Below are 21,862 nucleotides of genomic sequence, written 5' to 3'. Positions count from 1 at the left end.
TTTATTGTAAACTAACCGTAAATTTAAAATTATCGCGTGAATGAAGAAAACAATCATCCAAACAGAGGAAGAAAAGCCAATGACAACAGATGCATTTAGCTCCTGAATTAGACAAGTCTAAGAAAAAAAGCTGTTTTAAAGTATTATTCGTCGAGACAACAATTTGAGACTCTGGAACAAAGAAAACAAAAATTTGAGATGGACCAAAAACAGGCCAAGTCCTAAGTCACAATCTAATTAAAAATAACTAGAGAAAGAAAAAGACCATTTAAGTTGAAAATTTCATTGGCAATCAATGGTTTTAGAGATAACAAAACAGTTCAAACAAAAATATCAAAAATCAGCTAAAAGTGCATCTATCACTTGTACTTACGCAACAATTTGTCACTCCAAATAGTCCAAAATTGTTGACGTTTACTATACAGAACGGCAATCCCAAAAAGATGAAATATCAAACTGAGACCAAGTAAATTAACCTTAATTTCAAAATGATTGCGTGAATGAAGAAAACAATCACAACTCAACCAAACGGAAGCAGGGAAGCAAATAACATACACTTAGCTGCTGAGTATTATGCCTAAAAATCTGTTTTGAAGTATTAAGCGCGGGGAAACAATCTAAACTACTTTTGAGAAGTAGAAACATATTTGGTCAGACTTAGGAATCACGATAAATCTTTGGTGCAGTTAGATTCCCATCTTAATTTTTCCGAATTATAATGGGTATATAACAATACAGACCACCAAATTGACCTATTAATCAGATCTCTCCAGTAAATTTCCTAATTCTGTAAAAATTATTTTGTTATTCCTTAATCTTTGAGAAAATAATTTTTCCGACATAATTAAAAAAATTCATTCCACTTGCGTAAGTTCGTAAACCAACATTGAGTAAATTTGTAAATCAGATTAAACAACGGAACGAAAGCCACAAAACAGTCAAATCTTCGCTCTCCCAGAACAATAAGCTCGAATAATAAATTTTTCAAAAATTTTTTTGTCCTTCTTTTGTCCATCATGTGTGAATTACGACGTCTTAAGAGGCAACTTAAGTCTAAGCTGTTTTTAAGTCCTTAGCGTGGCGAAGTCTCATTTTTCAAGACGGAACAAATAGCAAGCCCATTCTTGATACACAATCCAAAACAAAACCGACTAACGTCAGTAGAATTGCGGGCGGGGGTTAAACGCGTATGAAAATGAGTGGAGCGATGAGTGGGCAGGGTTAGACTAGAGCATGTACTGAAGTGAAACTGGTATTGAAAGTGGGTAGCTGATGTGGAGAGAGCGGCGAAGTGAGGTGTGGTCAAACACTAAGAACCGCCCATCACTCCATTAATTTATGTCTTCAAAACAGACTTGGCTAATCGCATAATTAAAAGTGTAGGCAGCCGGGCGATGCCTATTTATCGTGATTTTGCGGACGAAAAGTCAAAAGGCAGGACCAGCAATATGTCAAGCAAAAAATTGCAAAAAAATCACATGACCAATATAGTTTACCAGCTTTGTTTCCGGGCAATCAAAAATTTAAACTAGAACAAAGCGCAGCGAAACACAACAAAAACAGAACACCGAAGTAAAATGATAAGACTTTAAATTGACACGAAAGCAACCATTTTTATTATTCAACTATTTTGAGAGATAACAAAACATTTGAAACAAAAATAATCGAAAAACAGCATCAAGCGCATAACTCTCTCTTACTAACGCAACAAACTCCAAGAAGTCAAAAAAAAACGTTGATGACTTTGCTACGAAGGCCGACAATGCCAAACACATACAAGTTAAGACACAAAAACTGACGAAAACTGCAAAATTGCTCCCACGTTATTTAGAAAACTCTTTGATTTAATTAATTCTTCAAAAATATAGTGAAGAACCAAAATCTACACAAATGCTAACAGAAAAGCCTGACTCAGGCGGGCCAAAAAGGGACTGCAAGAAAACTTCACTACTATTGTCTCGAGTAGACTTGGTACTCAGATTAGAAAAAAAAGCAGAAAAACTACAAAACAGTCAAATCTTCCCTCTGAGCTCTTCCAGATCAATTGGCGCAAATAAAAAATGAGGAAAACTGAAGAAAACCTAAAATTTTAATGGCAACTTCTGATTTCACAACCCTTCAAAATCAGAAGCTACTGGCGGAAGTACGAAGAAAGAACTGAAACAGATTATATTTTAAAAATTAAAAAAAAATAGCGTCAATTTTTACTATTGCAGTCGGGAAAATCAAAATAAGCAAAAAATTGCTTATTGAGCGTAGTTTGGAAAATCTGTAACACAATGTTCGGCTAAAAAACCAACCAAACAGTTACGGATTCTTGGACAAAAACTCGAAATTAAGCCATCAAACTTGAATTGAAAATTAAAAACCAGTTGACGAAGTGAACGAAAGAAACATAAATATGGCTAGCTGATTGAGGGAAAACAGAGACTGCTGACGCCACCGAATCTTCGCTCTCCCAGAACGAATAAGCTCGAATAATAAATTTTTCAAAAATAAAAAGGTTTTCCCAAGTAAAGCAGTCCCGAAAAAATTCAGGCAAATTTCTTTGTCCTTCTTTTGTCCATCATGTGTGAATTAAGACGTCTTAAGAGGCAACTTAAGTCTAATCTGCTTTTAAGTCCTTAGCGTGGCGAAGTCTCATTTTTCAAGACGGAACAAATAGCAAGCCCATTCTTGATACACAATCCAAAACAAAACCGACTAACAAAACATTTGAAACAAAAATAATCGAAAAACAGCATCAAGCGCATAACTCAGTCTTACTAACGCAACAAACTCCATGAAGTCCAAAAAGCGTTGTTGACTTTGCTACGAAGGCCGACAATGCCAAACACATACAAGTTAAGACACAAAAACTGACGAAAACTGCAAAATTGCTCCCACGTTATTTAGAAAACTCTTTGATTTAATTAATTCTTCAAAAATATAGTGAAGAACCAAAATCTACACAAATGCTAACAGAAAAGCCTGATTCAGGCGGGCCAAAAAGGACTGCAAGAAAACTTCACTATTATTGTCTCGAGTAGACTTGGTACTCAGATTAGAAAAAAAAGCAGAAAAACTACAAAACAGTCAAATCTTCCCTCTGAGCTCTTCCAGATCAATTGGCGCAAATAAAAAATGAGGAAAACAGAAGAAAACCTAAAATTTTAATGGCAACTTCTGATTTCACACCCCTTCAAAATCAGAAGCTACTGGCGGAAGTACGATGAAAGAACTGAAACAGATTATATTTTAAAAACTAAAAAAAAATAGCGTCAATTTTTACTATTGCAGTAGGGAAAATCAAAATAAGCAAAAAATTGCTTATTGAGCGTAGTTTGGAAAATCTGTAACACATTGTTCTGCTAAAAAACCAACCAAACAGTTACGGATTCTTGGACAAAAACTCGACATTAAGCCATCAAACTTGAATTGAAAAGTAAAAACCAGTTGACGAAGTGAACGAAAAAAACATAAATATGGCTAGCTGATTGAGGGAAAACAGAGACTGCTGGCCCCACCGAATCTTCGCTCTCCCAGAACAATAAGCTCGAATAATAAATTTTTCAAAAATAAAAAAAGGTTTTCCCAAGTAAAGCAGTCCAGAAAAAATTCAGGCAAATTTCTTTGTCCTTCTTTTGTCCATCATGTGTGAATTAAGACGTCTTAAGAGGCAACTTAAGTCTAATCTGCTTTTAAGTCCTTAGCGTGGCGAAGTCTCATTTTTCAAGACGGAACAAATAGCAAGCCCATTCTTGATACACAATCCAAAACAAAACCGACTAACAAAACATTTGAAACAAAAATAATCGAAAAACAGCATCAAGCGCATAACTCAGTCTTACTAACGCAACAAACTCCATGAAGTCCAAAAAACGTTGTTGACTTTGCTACGAAGGCCGACAATGCCAAACACATACAAGTTAAGACACAAAAACTGACGAAAACTGCAAAATTGATCCCACGTTATTTAGAAAACTCTTTGATTTAATTAATTCTTCAAAAATATAGTGAAGAACCAAAATCTACACAAATGCTAACAGAAAAGCCTGATTGAGGCGGGCCAAAAAGGACTGCAAGAAAACTTCACTATTATTGTCTCGAGTAGACTTGGTACTCAGATTAGAAAAAAAAAGCAGAAAAACTACAAAACAGTCAAATCTTCCCTCTGAGCTCTTCCAGATCAATTGGCGCAAATAAAAAATGAGGAAAACTGAAGAAAACCTAAAATTTTAATGGCAACTTCTGATTTCACACCCCTTCAAAATCAGAAGCTACTGGCGGAAGTACGATGAAAGAACTGAAACAGATTATATTTTAAAAACTAAAAAAAAATAGCGTCAATTTTTACTATTGCAGTAGGGAAAATCAAAATAAGCAAAAAATTGCTTATTGAGCGTAGTTTGGAAAATCTGTAACACATTGTTCTGCTAAAAAACCAACCAAACAGTTACGGATTCTTGGACAAAAACTCGACATTAAGCCATCAAACTTGAATTGAAAAGTAAAAACCAGTTGACGAAGTGAACGAAAAAAACATAAATATGGCTAGCTGATTGAGGGAAAACAGAGACTGCTGGCCCCACCGAATCTTCGCTCTCCCAGAACAATAAGCTCGAATAATAAATTTTTCAAAAATAAAAAAAGGTTTTCCCAAGTAAAGCAGTCCCGAAAAAATTCAGGCAAATTTCTTTGTCCTTCTTTTGTCCATCATGTGTGAATAAAGACGTCTTAAGAGGCAACTTAAGTCTAATCTGCTTTCAGGTCCTTAGCGTGGCGAAGTCTCATTTTTCAAGACGGAACAAATAGCAAGCCCATTCTTGATACACAATCCAAAACAAAACCGACTAACAAAACATTTGAAACAAAAATAATCGAAAAAAAGCATCAAGCGCATAACTAAGTCTTACTAACGCAACAAACTCCATGAAGTCCAAAAAACGTTGTTGACTTTGCTACGAAGGCCAACAATGCCAAACACATACAAGTTAAGACACAAAAACTGACGAAAACTGCAAAATTGCTCCCACGTTATTTAGAAAACTCTTTGATTTAATTAATTCTTCAAAAATATAGTGGAGAACCAAAATCTACACAAATGCTAACAGAAAAGCCTGATTCAGGCGGGCCAAAAAGGGACTGCAAGAAAACGTCACTATTATTGTCTCGAGTAGACTTGGTACTCAGATTAGAAAAAAAAAGCAGAAAAACTACAAAACAGTCAAATCTTCCCTCTGAGCTCTTCCAGATCAATTGGCGCAAATAAAAAATGAGGAAAACTGAAGAAAACCTAAAATTTTAATGGCAACTTCTGATTTCACACCCCTTCAAAATCAGAAGCTACTGGCGGAAGTACGATGAAAGAACTGAAACAGATTATATTTTAAAAACTAAAAAAAAATAGCGTCAATTTTTACTATTGCAGTAGGGAAAATCAAAATAAGCAAAAAATTGCTTATTGAGCGTAGTTTGGAAAATCTGTAACACATTGTTCTGCTAAAAAACCAACCAAACAGTTACGGATTCTTGGACAAAAACTCGACATTAAGCCATCAAACTTGAATTGAAAAGTAAAAACCAGTTGACGAAGTGAACGAAAAAAACATAAATATGGCTAGCTGATTGAGGGAAAACAGAGACTGCTGGCCCCACCGAATCTTCGCTCTCCCAGAACAATAAGCTCGAATAATAAATTTTTCAAAAATAAAAAAAGTTTTTCCCAAGTAAAGCAGTCCCGAAAAAATTCAGGCAAATTTCTTTGTCCTCCTTTTGTCCATCATGTGTGAATAAAGACGTCTTAAGAGGCAACTTAAGTCTAATCTGCTTTCAAGTCCTTAGCGTGGCGAAGTCTCATTTTTCAAGACGGAACAAATAGCAAGCCCATTCTTGATACAAAATCCAAAACAAAACCGACTAACAAAACATTTGAAACAAAAATAATCGAAAAACAGCATCAAGCGCATAACTCAGTCTTACTAACGCAACAAACTCCATGAAGTCCAAAAAACGTTGTTGACTTTGCTACGAAGGCCAACAATGCCAAACACATACAAGTTAAGACACAAAAACTGACGAAAACTGCAAAATTGCTCCCACGTTATTTAGAAAACTCTTTGATTTAATTAATTCTTCAAAAATATAGTGGAGAACCAAAATCTACACAAATGCTAACAGAAAAGCCTGATTCAGGCGGGCCAAAAAGGGACTGCAAGAAAACGTCACTATTATTGTCTCGAGTAGACTTGGTACTCAGATTAGAAAAAAAAAAGCAGAAAAACTACAAAACAGTCAAATCTTCCCTCTGAGCTCTTCCAGATCAATTGGCGCAAATAAAAAATGAGGAAAACTGAAGAAAACCTAAAATTTTAATGGCAACTTCTGATTTCACACCCCTTCAAAATCAGAAGCTACTGGCGGAAGTACGATGAAAGAACTGAAACAGATTATATTTTAAAAACTAAAAAAAAATAGCGTCAATTTTTACTATTGCAGTAGGGAAAATCAAAATAAGCAAAAAATTGCTTATTGAGCGTAGTTTGGAAAATCTGTAACACATTGTTCGGCTAAAAAACCAACCAAACAGTTACGGATTCTTGGACAAAAACTCGACATTAAGCCATCAAACTTGAATTGAAAAGTAAAAACCAGTTGACGAAGTGAACGAAAAAAACATAAATATGGCTAGCTGATTGAGGGAAAACAGAGACTGCTGGCCCCACCGAATCTTCGCTCTCCCAGAACAATAAGCTCGAATAACAAATTTTTCAAAAATAAAAAAAGGTTTTCCCAAGTAAAGCAGACCCGAAAAAATTAAGGCAAATTTCTTTGTCCTTCTTTTGTCCATAATGTGTGAATCAAGACGTCTTAAGAGGCAACTTAAGTCTAAGGTGTTTTTAAGTCCTTAGCGTGGCGAAGTCTCATTTTTCAATACGGAACAAATAGCAAGCCCATTCTTGATACACAATCCAAAACAAAACCGACTAACAAAACATTTGAAACAAAAATAATCGAAAAACAGCATCAAGCGCATAACTCACTCTCACTAACGCAACAAACTCCATGAAGCCAAAAAAAGGTTGTTGACTTTGCTACGAAGGCCGACAATGCCAAACACATACAAGTTAAGACACAAAAACTGACGAAAACTGCAAAATTGCTCCCATGTTATTTAGAAAACTCTGATTTAATTAATTCTTCAAAAATATAGTGAAGAACCAAAATCTACACAAAGGCTAACAGAAAAGCCTGACTCAGGCGGGCCAAAAAGGGACTGCAAGAAAACTTCACTATTATTGTCTCGAGTAGACTTGGTACTCAGATTAGAAAAAAAGCAGAAAAACTACAAAACAGTCAAATCTTCCCTCTGAGCTCTTCCAGATCAATTGGCGCAAATAAAAAATGAGGAAAACTGAAGAAAACCTAAAATTTTAATGGCAACTTCTGATTTCAAACCCCTTCAAAATCAGAAGCTACTGGCGGAAGTACGATGAAAGAACTGAAACAGATTATATTTTAAAAACTAAAAAAAAAATAGCGTCAATTTTTACTATTGCAGTAGGGAAAATCAAAATAAGCAAAAAATTGCTTATTGAGCGTAGTTTGGAAAATCTGTAACACATTGTTCTGCTAAAAAACCAACCAAACAGTTACGGATTCTTGGACAAAAACTCGACATTAAGCCATCAAACTTGAATTGAAAAGTAAAAACCAGTTGACGAAGTGAACGAAAAAAACATAAATATGGCTAGCTGATTGAGGGAAAACAGAGACTGCTGGCCCCACCGAATCTTCGCTCTCCCAGAACAATAAGCTCGAATAATAAATTTTTCAAAAATAAAAAAAGGTTTTCCCAAGTAAAGCAGTCCCGAAAAAATTCAGGCAAATTTCTTTGTCCTTCTTTTGTCCATCATGTGTGAATAAAGACGTCTTAAGAGGCAACTTAAGTCTAATCTGCTTTCAAGTCCTTAGCGTGGCGAAGTCTCATTTTTCAAGACGGAACAAATAGCAAGCCCATTCTTGATACACAATCCAAAACAAAACCGACTAACAAAACATTTGAAACAAAAATAATCGAAAAACAGCATCAAGCGCATAACTCAGTCTTACTAACGCAACAAACTCCATGAAGCCAAAAAAAGGTTGTTGACTTTGCTACGAAGGCCGACAATGCCAAACACATACAAGTTAAGACACAAAAACTGACGAAAACTGCAAAATTGCTCCCATGTTATTTAGAAAACTCTGATTTAATTAATTCTTCAAAAATATAGTGAAGAACCAAAATCTACACAAATGCTAACAGAAAAGCCTGACTCAGGCGGGCCAAAAAGGGACTGCAAGAAAACTTCACTATTATTGTCTCGAGTAGACTTGGTACTCAGATTAGAAAAAAAGCAGAAAAACTACAAAACAGTCAAATTTTCCCTCTGAGCTCTTCCAGATCAATTGGCGCAAATAAAAAATGAGGAAAACTGAAGAAAACCTAAAATTTTAATGGCAACTTCTCATTTCACACCCCTTCAAAATCAGAAGCTACTGGCGGAAGTACGAAGAAAGAACTGAAACAGATTATATTTTAAAAACTAAAAAAAATAGCGTCAATTTTTACTATTGCAGTAGGGAAAATCAAAATAAGCAAAAAATTGCTTATTGAGCGTAGTTTGGAAAATCTGTAACACATTGCTCGGCTAAAAAACCAACCAAACAGTAACGGATTCTTGGACAAAAACTCGAAATTAAGCCATCAAACTTGAATTGAAAATTAAAAACCAGTTGACGAAGTGAACGAAAAAAACATAAATATGGCTAGCTGATTGAGGGAAAACAGAGACTGCTGGCCCCACCGAATCTTCGCTCTCCCAGAACAATAAGCTCGAATAATAAATTTTTCAAAAATAAAAAAAGGTTTTCCCAAGTAAAGCAGTCCCGAAAAAATTCAGGCAAATTTCTTTGTCCTTCTTTTGTCCATCATGTGTGAATAAAGACGTCTTAAGAGGCAACTTAAGTCTAATCTGCTTTCAAGTCCTTAGCGTGGCGAAGTCTCATTTTTCAAGACGGAACAAATAGCAAGCCCATTCTTGATACACAATCCAAAACAAAACCGACTAACAAAACATTTGAAACAAAAATAATCGAAAAACAGCATCAAGCGCATAACTCAGTCTTACTAACGCAACAAACTCCATGAAGTCCAAAAACGTTGTTGACTTTGCTACGAAGGCCAACAATGCCAAACACATACAAGTTAGGACACAAAAACTGACGAAAACTGCAAAATTGCTCCCACGTTATTTAGAAAACTCTTTGATTTAATTAATTCTTCAAAAATATAGTGAAGAACCAAAATCTACACAAATGCTAACAGAAAAGCCTGATTCAGGCGGGCCAAAAAGGGACTGCAAGAAAACGTCACTATTATTGTCTCGAGTAGACTTGGTACTCAGATTAGAAAAAAAAGCAGAAAAACTACAAAACAGTCAAATCTTCCCTCTGAGCTCTTCCAGATCAATTGGCGCAAATAAAAAATGAGGAAAACTGAAGAAAACCTAAAATTTTAATGGCAACTTCTGATTTCACAACCCTTCAAAATCAGAAGCTACTGGCGGAAGTACGAAGAAAGAACTGAAACAGATTATATTTTAAAAATTAAAAAAAAATAGCGTCAATTTTTACTATTGCAGTCGGGAAAATCAAAATAAGCAAAAAATTGCTTATTGAGCGTAGTTTGGAAAATCTGTAACACATTGTTCGGCTAAAAAACCAACCAAACAGTTACGGATTCTTGGACAAAAACTCGACATTAAGCCATCAAACTTGAATTGAAAAGTAAAAACCAGTTGACGAAGTGAACGAAAAAAACATAAATATGGCTAGCTGATTGAGGGAAAACAGAGACTGCTGGCCCCACCGAATCTTCGCTCTCCCAGAACAATAAGCTCGAATAACAAATTTTTCAAAAATAAAAAAAAGGTTTTCCCAAGTAAAGCAGACCCGAAAAAATTAAGGCAAATTTCTTTGTCCTTCTTTTGTCCATAATGTGTGAATCAAGACGTCTTAAGAGGCAACTTAAGTCTAAGGTGTTTTTAAGTCCTTAGCGTGGCGAAGTCTCATTTTTCAATACGGAACAAATAGCAAGCCCATTCTTGATACACAATCCAAAACAAAACCGACTAACAAAACATTTGAAACAAAAATAATCGAAAAACAGCATCAAGCGCATAACTCACTCTCACTAACGCAACAAACTCCATGAAGCCAAAAAAAGGTTGTTGACTTTGCTACGAAGGCCGACAATGCCAAACACATACAAGTTAAGACACAAAAACTGACGAAAACTGCAAAATTGCTCCCATGTTATTTAGAAAACTCTGATTTAATTAATTCTTCAAAAATATAGTGAAGAACCAAAATCTACACAAATGCTAACAGAAAAGCCTGACTCAGGCGGGCCAAAAAGGGACTGCAAGAAAACTTCACTATTATTGTCTCGAGTAGACTTGGTACTCAGATTAGAAAAAAAGCAGAAAAACTACAAAACAGTCAAATTTTCCCTCTGAGCTCTTCCAGATCAATTGGCGCAAATAAAAAATGAGGAAAACTGAAGAAAACCTAAAATTTTAATGGCAACTTCTCATTTCACACCCCTTCAAAATCAGAAGCTACTGGCGGAAGTACGAAGAAAGAACTGAAACAGATTATATTTTAAAAACTAAAAAAAATAGCGTCAATTTTTACTATTGCAGTAGGGAAAATCAAAATAAGCAAAAAATTGCTTATTGAGCGTAGTTTGGAAAATCTGTAACACATTGCTCGGCTAAAAAACCAACCAAACAGTAACGGATTCTTGGACAAAAACTCGAAATTAAGCCATCAAACTTGAATTGAAAATTAAAAACCAGTTGACGAAGTGAACGAAAAAAACATAAATATGGCTAGCTGATTGAGGGAAAACAGAGACTGCTGGCCCCACCGATTGACGTTGGGATTGAAAAAGTCTTAGAACAAGTAATGAGATAAAAAAACAATTTACCAAATTTTTTTTCTCAGTGTCCAAAAGCGTTCAAAATTCGTACAGAGTTTCATAAGATCGGGTGAATAAAGTGATCACGGATTCTGAATTGCAGGACTATAAGAGCAATACTCCAACCAAACGTCAGAAAATTTTACGGAAGATTAACGACAGCCTCTTTTTTTCTAAGCGTCAAAAAGGTGTCCTACCTTCGTCAATTGATCCATTGGAATAGATAAACATGAAGAATTCGGCCTCTAAATTGGAAAAAGTAAGCTCAATACTATTACAAGTTTTCAAGATACACTAAGGAGCTTTGATAACTTAATGAATTGTCTTTAAGGAGTACGTCTTACCGCCCAAGCTTCATTAGCTTGACTCCGTTTCTTTGATTTCGCTTCTTGATCTTCAAAGGATTTGCGTTAAACTTCTCAATCAACGCTAAATTCGATTCAATTTTAACAGTCAGAGCGTAAGTCAGAAAAAATAACGAAGTATAAACTGATCTACAACCAAAATCCTAAAAACCAACCTGCAAAAAATAAAAACATACCCGGCAGATTGCCGGAAAATAGCCACCATTGATTCCCATAACTCTATTGGGATTGAAAGAAAAGAAAAATCAACAAAAATTGATTTTTGTATAAAAACATTTTTAAGTGCGATTTATTTTGATGTCATTTCGTAATTGAACATACTCCTGTCTCTCAATATGCATTAGAGGTGGTAACAAAGACTTATAGGAACGACGTTCAAATAGCGGGCATCTAAAAATGGGCTTTATGGGTTTATCCCATTTCTTTTTCTGACTTTGATTCTTTTATACGGACTCTCTTCATTTTGAATTGCTTTGCTGAGCAGCTGCTGTTTAAAAGGACTTTGAGCAGAATGACAGAAGAGTGAAGCTAGCCTAGAGAAGACAAAAAGATTTCACGCAAAACGTCGAAAAAGCTGCAAAATGGGTAAAGCGAAAAAAAGTTCGACGAAGCAAAAAAATGGGAGCGCTATAATAGCCAGCTGAGAAGGAAGATGAGGGCTGCTATTAAAAATGGAAAACATTACTATCACCCTTATTAGAATAACAGCAATCGATAGACAAAGGAGCGTAAAACAACCACAAGGAGGAGCCTTTGATAGTCAAAAGAGAATACACTAAAACAAACTAGAATGAAAAAAATAATTAAAATCACATCTCATTATCTATCAAACTAATTTTATCAAAGAACAACATAGCCGGCAGATGCCCGAAATAGCTGGGGAATAGACTTGCTTGCCCGAAAAACAGATAGAAACACATACAGAAATGAATTGAAAAACTGTTATCGGGGCCACCAAAAAACTTTATTTCAGAACTTTCATTCTATCATTGAGAACATTTTTCGATGCAAAAAGTATCGATAACGCAGAGGTTTGAACTCGCGTAAACCCGGCTTACGAATCAGAAGCACAAACCATTCGGCTACCAGTTCCATTATTTCACTTCAACTTACATTCGATTTTCTTTTAGCAACAGACATAATTTATGAATGCCCGCAATTCAGATTACCTAATTTAGATTACGCAAGAGTCAAGCGTAAAAAAGCGACCAAAAAAGAAGCGGCAGAATGTTCAAGAAGAAATGTAAAAAGGAAAAGAGCGTCGGCCGACGAAAAACAAACGCACCGCAATATAGCTCCGCTCAGCTTACCGCTTCGCAACTATTATGAAAGCAATAAGAGCAAATTAAGTAAATGATTATACCAAGGGACCTTAGACTGTATACAATGCTTTAGTAGTATAAAATGTCCAGAAAACAGCCGCAATAGCTTCGTAGATCTGCAGTCTCGAAAAGAAAGTAGAAAAGACAGACCAAAAAAATTCTTTTCATTGAGGGCTGGGATACAAATTTTGATTAGAAAGTTGTATAACTCATTGCTGTTTCTATCAGCTGCTCTTGAATAACGTTCAATTCGGGTTATATACACTCACTTGAACTTATCTCTTTGAATTAAAGTAATTAAAAGTCAATTAGAAAGCAAGGAAGTCATTTTTGAGAGTGAGGTAAGTCAAGTATGACCAAAAATTTAATCACGCGAATGAACAAAAAACTCGCTCCACTAAAAGCGAAAAATGACGTCACGCATACACTCAGTTGAAATTGCATGAACAAATGAACAAAAAGCAGATTTGAAGTGGTTGTGACGTCATATGGTCGTAACCAAAATCGCGAGAGCGAAATAAAAACATAGCCGGAAGAATTCCGGATGCGACTCGAAGCATCAAAACTTTACAAAAAAAAGTAATTGCAGCTGAAGCCATTACCTTTTAAATTAAACCATTAACTAATTGCCTCCCTAGGTCTGATCTAACAATTTGCAGATATTTACACCACTGTCACCAAGAGAAACAAAATGCAGCAAAACTTAATAATATTGAAAACGTTTGCTAACGTTAAAAAAATCCGAAATAATTAGCATGATCAAAAAACTGATAGACTGAAAAACTGACGTGTGGGCTATCAATTGCCCTCAAATAATTCATAATTCTAATCTCAAAAAGATCGCGAAAGCAAACGGCAGATAATAATCTTAGAAAATAAGTTGTTCAAGAAAAAAGAATGCTCAAATAAAAGAATCAGAAAACCGCTACAACTGGATTTCTAATCCCTGCAATTAGGACAACACCAACACATACTTCTTCCTTGATGTATATATTCTAGACAACATGATTTCATACTAATCCAAACATAGCCGGCAGATTGCCCGAAAATCCCCCATAGAAGCTTGTGGCCTACCATGAATTGAAACAACTAAAGAAATGAGATTGACAGATCGACCACCAGCTTTTTAATAGACCATTAGACATTTTGAGTTAGAGTCGGACTGTCATTTTTATGAGACACATTTGCTCTACAAGGAAAGAGCCCTAATGGAGCTTTTTCAAAAAAATTTTTGATATTAAAACTCAAGACTCTATAACTCAGGAACTACGGCATATAAGTTTGGCACTACCTAGATGCACACTGTTGACCTTTAATTATTAAATGTTCAAAAAATTTAAAAATCCATAAGTAAGTTCAGAGGTCACTTTGTTGAGTGAGGTAAGTCACGCAATTAACCTAAAAGCAGCAATGACGTCACGGACACAAATTTTAACTGCAAAGCAGTAGAAGTCACAGAAGTCATTGAAAAAGTCAATTCCAAGAAGTCAGGGTACGATGAAACAAAAATCTATTAGAAGTAAAAAAAAATTAGAAGCCCTATAATAGCCGTCTAGAATTGCAGACGCGGCTTTTAAAAAATAAATTAATCATAAAAAAACATCAGCAGCGGATTAATAATCAAAGGCAAATAATCGTTTAAAAACAATACCAAGGCATGAAGAAAATTGCAATAAAAAGCAATAAGTGGAAACTTTCAGTACTGCCTTATGAATGCAAGCTGAAATCGTTCAATTTTATAACAACTGAAGAAATCCATAAAAAGAATATAAATGTAGATAACAGGACAAAAATAGAATGAAAAAGTCTAGAATGCGAAGAATATGGACACAATGTACGGAATACCGCAACAGAAAGACAAATTCTTGATTTTTGAAAGTTAAAAGTCAATTTAAAAAACAAGAAATACATCTCATTGTTCAGCATTAGAGACATAGAAAAGACAACGATTCATCCGAGACAAAGATCCACCCTCCTGAAGAGAAAAAAAACAGAATTCAAACATACGAAACATTATGCTCACTAAATTTTTGAGACTGCTTTTATAAACAAACATTTTAACTGTTTTTCAAAAACTTATTTTATTGAAATAAACATAAAGTCCCTCATGTTGCACAAAAAGACAACTTCGAGAAATTGAAATCAAAATACAAACGAAAACTGAGAAAAATTGGAGAAAAACTACCACAATCGGACTAGCATATGTACAATTTTATAGAACAAAATTACATCGAGCTAGAAAGAGGCGTTGAGTATATGAATTATCAAAAGGAGGTTGCTATATTAACAGATTTTTGACAAAAAGACGGCTGAAAGATCCAAAAATGAAGAAATTACTAGGAAAAAAAAGCCAAAATCTAACTAAAAAATCCAGAAATATTGCCAATTTTTAACTTCAAACGCATTTTCAGGCTCTGCAAAACGCTGTGGAATCAATTTCCGAGGTTTACATTTCAATATAGCATCAAATAAAGTTATTTCTACAAAAAACCAAATAAGCAAAAAAACTGGGCCACTTGGCCGAAAAAACGGCTACAAACGGTTATCTATATGCGCCATTCAGTCAAAAACTACTTTTTAAAGTCAAAAAGCCATTCACTAAACGCAGCGCATGATCTAATAACTTCTCTCGCTCAGAAAAATTAGTTCATACGGCAATTTTATTCACTTTCGCTTTTTGGTCAAAACATCGTCTGAACGAATAGTACTTCCGGTAAAAAAAAACCTTAAGAAAACCAATACTCCTCTTCGAGTCGTAAAAACCAAGAGAAGGCCAATAATAGCCTCAGCTATCGCTTCGCCGCTATTAAAAAATAACGACAAACGAATTTCAATATAAGATTTGCAAAACAGCACAACTTAGTTCTTACAAACACCAAACTAGAACATCGATCTTTAGACCATAAAACTAGCTTGAAAGAAAGCAAAAATATCTATTCTAAACACAAACCGCTAACAAACCGTTAAGGCTAGCTTAAGCTCAATTGATGGGTGCCGTGAGCATGGAGGAAGAGGGTGATGGATGCTGACTGCATGTGGTGAACCTTTGCAGAGCTATGGGTAGACTGAGGTAAAGGGCGAGGAAGTTTCGGGGGAAAGGGGGATGCGGTCAAACCGTAAGAACCGACCATCACGCCATGAATCTACGTCTTCTAAAGAGTTTCAATGAATTACATACAAAGAGACTAGTGAGGCGTAAGGCTCGGAGAGAAATTAACTTGATTTTCCAGTTTTTGAGGACCAAAGGTCAAATGATCAGAGGAAGAAAAGTCGTTAGCAACAAAAATTGCATAAAAGACTAGCTGGTCCAATATAATCAATAAAGTGCTTAAAATGATGCCATTAAAGATTATATAGTTCACTAGTAAAGTGAGAATTGAACAAAAACAATCAAATTTGGAATGCTTTTCACTGGACATTTAGCAGTGAAATGCAGTCAAATGAGTTCATCAGCAAAAAATTAGGGATTAGAGAGCAAGAAGTCAAACACAATAAAACCGGATCATCAACTAGAGCCTAAATAAGTTTTACGTACGTCAATAGAAAACATTTCATAGTTCTCATTGTTTACGAAGAGAAACCAAAAAGGGATCACCTTTTCAAACGGTCCTTTTCAGTTTGGCCAGTATTAACTTCAAGTCCTGAATTTAATTCAGAATTTAAAATTCAGAATTCTCATTGAAAATGCAACCGATTTCACAGTCCAACAAACAATCCAAGTTTTCTGATGATTATAAACAAGAGCACCTTAATAGCCGTCTGAGTAGTTAGGGGTGGACACGTGACCAAGTCCCTCTCCTCACACAAGACCTTTAAAAATATTCCACATAAATCCGGAAACCGCCGAATGAAATGTCTTCGACAATAAAACTCATTATTAAACTTCTCTATACCAACTCTAAAACCATTTCAGAAGGTCTTAGTACCGGTTAACACCTAAAAAACGGAAGCGACAAACTTCGGACTAAATGCTCTCAAATACGTTGGCTTTTAATTGTTTTGTCACTAAGCGAGGAAGAGTGCATTCTATGTAAAAAACTACAGAAGCACGAAAGAGTGAGGTCAGCCGCTCCAATATTGAACCAGAAAAAAAACAACCACCTCATATCGTTTTCTTTCATAAAATATATTTCAAAAATACGCTTCAGATAAATTACAATTTTGTGTTGGTCGTGGATAAAGTCAACATTTTGCGACTAACCTGCATGATCTGTTGCATTCACATCAGCTCCCAATTCCACCAATCTTCTCACTTTCTCCAAATCTCCCTTCTTAGCCGCCAGATGCAGTGGGGTCTCGCCCATCTGGTTTCGCTTATACAGACCCCCTTTCCTGTTTGGAGGTGTGGGGGTACTCCCTAACAAAGATCCTGACGCAAAATGCGACGTTGAGGAAGCTGCCGTTGACTGCAGAGAGACACCCGCGGGGCTGATAGCCGATGTGCTTGAGTTCGAATGCTCTAAATTGGTTTGAACAATCAAACAAAAGAAAAGAGCTATTAAAGTTACTAGCTAGAAAAAGTAGCTTTATAGTGAACCGACAGATGCGATACAAAATCTGACTGAATTCAGCGATTGATAGTCTTGTTACAAGTTTGCAGCTGAACAACAGAGGTAAAACATTTAAAAATTTAATACTAAAGATACAGCGTCAAACTTAGTTAAATTTATCAATAAGTTGTGGTGCATACTTGAAGACATGATTCGTCATCAAAACGCCACTGAGCTCTGAAAAATTCATGTTATGCATCGGAACTGTTTCCGCTTATATGATCATAATGTCAACTTGATGCACAATTTAACTGTCTTCTTTATAATACTCTCTATTTATGTAAGTGGAGCATCGCTGAGAAAGTCATTACTCCCGACTAATCTCTCGGCCTCCAAAATTCAATTTAAGCTCATCTTTAAGTTAAACCTTACACACAGGTAACTTTAGAAAAGTAACGAGCTGATTGATTTAAGGGTTAGGCGTTTTCTGAGATTACTCCGAATTGTCAACAAAAGGCCATCACATCAAGTTTTCTTGTCATGGGGAGTTAACAATAATGACTCAAAAATAGAAACATACCCGGCAGATTGCCGGAAAATAGCCGCCGTTGATTCCAATAAGCATGATTGGGATTGAAATAACAGAAGATATTGAAAAAAAAAAGATTTTTCTACAAAAACATTTTTTAACGATTTATTTTGATGGCATTTCGCAGTTGAACATACTTCTGTTTCTTAGAGAGAGGCTACAGGGGCTACTTTCAAAAACAATAAGCATTAGAGAGAGGTAACTAATACTTATAGGAACGACGTTCAAATAGCGGGCATCTAAAATTGGGCTTTATGGGTTTATCCCGTTTCTATTTCTGACTTCAATTTTTTATACTGATTCTGTTCATTTTGAATTGCTTTGCTGAGCAACTGATGTTCAAAATCACTTTTAGCAGAATGAGAGAAGAGAGAAACTAGCCTAGAGAAGTCAAAAAGATTTCACGCAAAATGTTGAAAAGGCGGTAAAATGAGGTAAAGCGAAACATTTTTTTATTCGACGAAGTAAAAAAACATAGCAGGACAAGTCCTGACGTACAATTCAAAGAATTTTCATTGACTAAACAGAAAACTAGACCTAGAAAGGACTATGAATGGATTGGAAAAACCATTTAGAAAAAAATCCGATCCAAAAAATCCAAAAAAACAGTAAAAATCAAAGTGAAATTGCCGCATGTGAACAAAAAACCACTAGCGAGAAAGCGAATTTTTGTTCAAACACCGTTTTCTCACTCTACTTTAAATTTGGAGCGAAAAAATTTCACGCCGCAAAACCACTCGCTTTTTCGCTCCACTTCCTGTTTCGGCGTGACCAAAATCACTACTCCAATTTGACTTCAAAAATCATGAAAATGTGTGAACAGATCTTAAAAAAAAAAAACATAGCCGGAAGAATTCCGGAAACGACTCGAAGGAAAAAACGAACGCCCCTAACAAACATAAAACTTATTCTACTGATTGACCACAAAAACTAACATAATGCTTATCCTACTGAATAACACTTGTCACTTTAAAACAAAAAAAAGAAAGAGAACAATGAAAAAATAACTGACCAGAAAAGACGATAAAGCACGTGATAAAAATTTTACATTGAGTTGCAAGTTTAAAAACAACTTTTGGCGAAAACCCGTGAAAAAAGTTTAGTTTAATTTTGTTGAATCACTGCTATTTGAGACAAAAACCAAACACAAATTTCAAGTAGAATAAACGAAGGTAAAAGAAAGGAAATGAAAAACAAAACCAAAAATATTTTCTGTAAAAAAAAAATGGCCACAAATAATGAATCAAATACCATTATGCTGAAATCAAATCATTATTTCAAAAAACTTTTAATACTACATCTGGTCAAGTGTCCACCAATCCAAATCATTGTTTATTTATATGATTAAAAACGAAGAACGAAAAAGATAGAAAAAAAGTTAGTGTTTAAGAAAAGTTAGTGATATTTGTCATTGAAAAGTGCACTAAATATATTTCACCAAAAACATAGAAAAACTCCTATCAAAAGCTAGACCACTAAAAACTAGCAAAAAGCAGGCAATCAGAAAAACTCAGCAAAAATTCCAAAAAAAAAACACGAAAATTTGCGGAACTCTTCATAAAAGTTACTCAATTATCTTTATCAAAATGATTCAAAACTGAAATCAAAATCATCAACACGCATCAATGACAACTAATTTGGACTATAGGAACCCCCAAATGCTATAAAAAATCGAAGAACACAAAGGGCATTTTAAAAAAATTGAAAAAAAAAATCATAGAAAAAATTGAGCTTTTTTTTTAATTTCACGGGAGCACATAGACCCAAAAAACGTTAATTGGAGCGAATTAGTACTGGAAGACTTCGAAAACAATAGGAAAGTCGAATAGACTGAAAATTTTTTCTAAGTTTAGAAAAAAAACGAAAAACAGCAAAAAATTAAGAAAAATAATTCAAAATTTCTCAGTTTATTGTCATTTTTCTAAACAAAAAAATCGTTTCCAATCTAAGAGAATGTAATCACTTGGTATCTAAAAACTTAGTTACTAACATGCTTCTGTTCAAAGCCATTACAAAGCATTATAACAAAAGAAAACGCAAAAAATTGCTAAAATTCGCCTAAAATTCAGCAAAATAGCTGAAAAACCAGCAAAATGGTATAAAAATCTTATTAATGACCAAAAACTTGCGAACCACTATTAAAACAACCCTAAGCATCACACAATATCATAATCAGACCTCTAAACCAAAAAAATAACAAAAAACGGTTTTAAAAAGCCGCATGTGAACAAAAAAATTTCGCTCGCTTAGAGAAAATTTTTTCACACATCAATTTATCGCTCTCTCAAAAACAGCGGTATGAACAAAAACCACTCTCTTTTCGCTCCACTCTTCAATTTTGTTCAGCACAAAAACAACTCCAAATTTTTTCACGCATTTCATTTCCCGCTTTAAAAATCACTCCAATAAAATTGATTAAAAAAAAAAAAGGACTTCTCCAATACTCCTCTTCGAGTCGTAAAAAAAGACAGCGCCCCAATACAATTCAAATTCTTTGAATTGTAAAAAAAAATAGGAGCGCTATAATAGCCGGCTGAGAAGATGAGGGCGGCTATTAAAAAGTGATATCAACATAATTCATTAAAATTGATGATAAGCAGAGAAAAATCAACTTTGCAGTCAATGATCGTCAACCAAAAAAACTCCACTCGGTTCAAAATGTAAAGCCCAAAAACCGATTTCTTACAGCACACATGGCCATCCAGCCAATGCTATAAACTCGATAACTTTTGCTCAATAACTATCATCCCGTTTTCAGATCAAAGGGCGCTTCAGAGCGGCAAAACTTAAAACGGCAAACTTTAAAAGCTTCGCGGTATTTTGTAAGCGCTAATCAAGACTACAACAGTTAATGCTGCTCACATTTCACGAACCGTTGAGTAGCATATTGATAACATAAAGCTTCTCTTGATTAAAATTGGCATTTAGACTTGCAAATCACATGACACCCTATATGTCAAAACCGTAAAAATGGCATACCTGGGTGGTCAGTGAAAGCTGAGTTTGTAGAAGAGGGTGAAGAAGCACCATACTGCTTCATTAGCAATGCCAATTGTTGCCTCTCACTTATGGGAGCTGTCGAAATATTGATGGCTGAGCTACTATTACCACCACCGCTGCTCTGACCAGTTGTGAGACTAGTTTGGGGTGATGCTGGTCCTGCCGATCCTCCCGAGTAAGGGTTGGGCGATGACGTAATACTTCTTCGACCGCTTTTAGTCGCACCCGCACTGGGGGTGGTGTTGCTGGTCTGGGCTAAATAGGAAACACGCGTAACTGACGTAGTCTAGTTAAATTTAGAGGCCTCAACGCAAGTGCCGTTTAAATCAGATCAACGTTGGTTGAAACTTGTAATAAACTGTAATAGCCAAACGCTCGCTTTCTCTCTAAATTCAACTTCGTTCGACTGAAGAATTAGGTCCGCTAAGATAGGACTGCAATCACTTGGATTTGTTTTATAACAAATTGTATCGGCCGCTTTTACAAGTCAAAATAAACCGATATCTGTTAGGCCGAAAATAGCAGCAACATAGCGCTTTAACAAAATTACTGCAGGAGCACCTTAACACAAACACGCAAAGAAAATATTCTCAACACAAGTTTAGCTAAGCTAATCCAGCTTGGTAATATGCACATACCTATAATTATGATACCTCTACTTTCGGTTAATAGATTTTGAAACGTGTCGAACAAGCGGTGTAATAGTTGTGGAGTATTTAGGCCAAACATTTAGTTCAAAACCTATTCAGAAAGTTCCATGGTCAAGCGAGGTTTATTGACTGATCAAATTTCAAGAATTTTCTCAAGTTAAACCACAAGACGATCATCTTTGAAGTTTAATGACCCCAAAAAACTTGCTAGGTTCGACCAGGTGACATATCTCAGAACATACTCAAGCAAAACATAACATTTTATTTTACTGATTTTAGATCTACATGTACCACATGCATTTTGGATCGCACTCGACACAAGTTGGATTAACAACATTGAAAATGACACCGAATTTCTGTCAGTTGAAGCGTGTATAGATAGAGTGGATTACATGAACTCAAGGACAACTTCAGCTGAAATTTCTCATAACTCAGGATTGC

The 21,862-nt window shown here is 35.3% G+C and overlaps 1 protein-coding gene across 2 annotated transcripts in view; it reads right to left on the bottom strand.

Moving 5' to 3' along the window:
• Positions 1-21,862, bottom strand: part of LOC142337654 (uncharacterized) — a 101,271-nt gene that overhangs the window by 71,887 nt on the left and 7,522 nt on the right. For both annotated transcript variants that reach the window (XM_075387051.1, XM_075387052.1), the window contains exons 2-3: positions 20,751-21,026; positions 16,894-17,151 (exon numbers count right to left, since the gene is read on the bottom strand). In XM_075387051.1, coding sequence (XP_075243166.1) covers positions 16,894-17,151; positions 20,751-21,026 — 534 coding nt within the window. The remainder of the gene's footprint in view (positions 1-16,893; positions 17,152-20,750; positions 21,027-21,862) is intronic.

The sequence above is a fragment of the Convolutriloba macropyga genome, chromosome 4 (genome assembly GCF_964194025.1).
Source record: "Convolutriloba macropyga chromosome 4, txConMacr16.3, whole genome shotgun sequence".
NCBI classification, from domain to species: Eukaryota; Metazoa; Xenacoelomorpha; order Acoela; family Convolutidae; genus Convolutriloba; species Convolutriloba macropyga.
The sequence above is the reverse complement of the archived record's forward strand: the minus strand, read 5'-3'. Positions and strand labels throughout refer to the sequence as shown.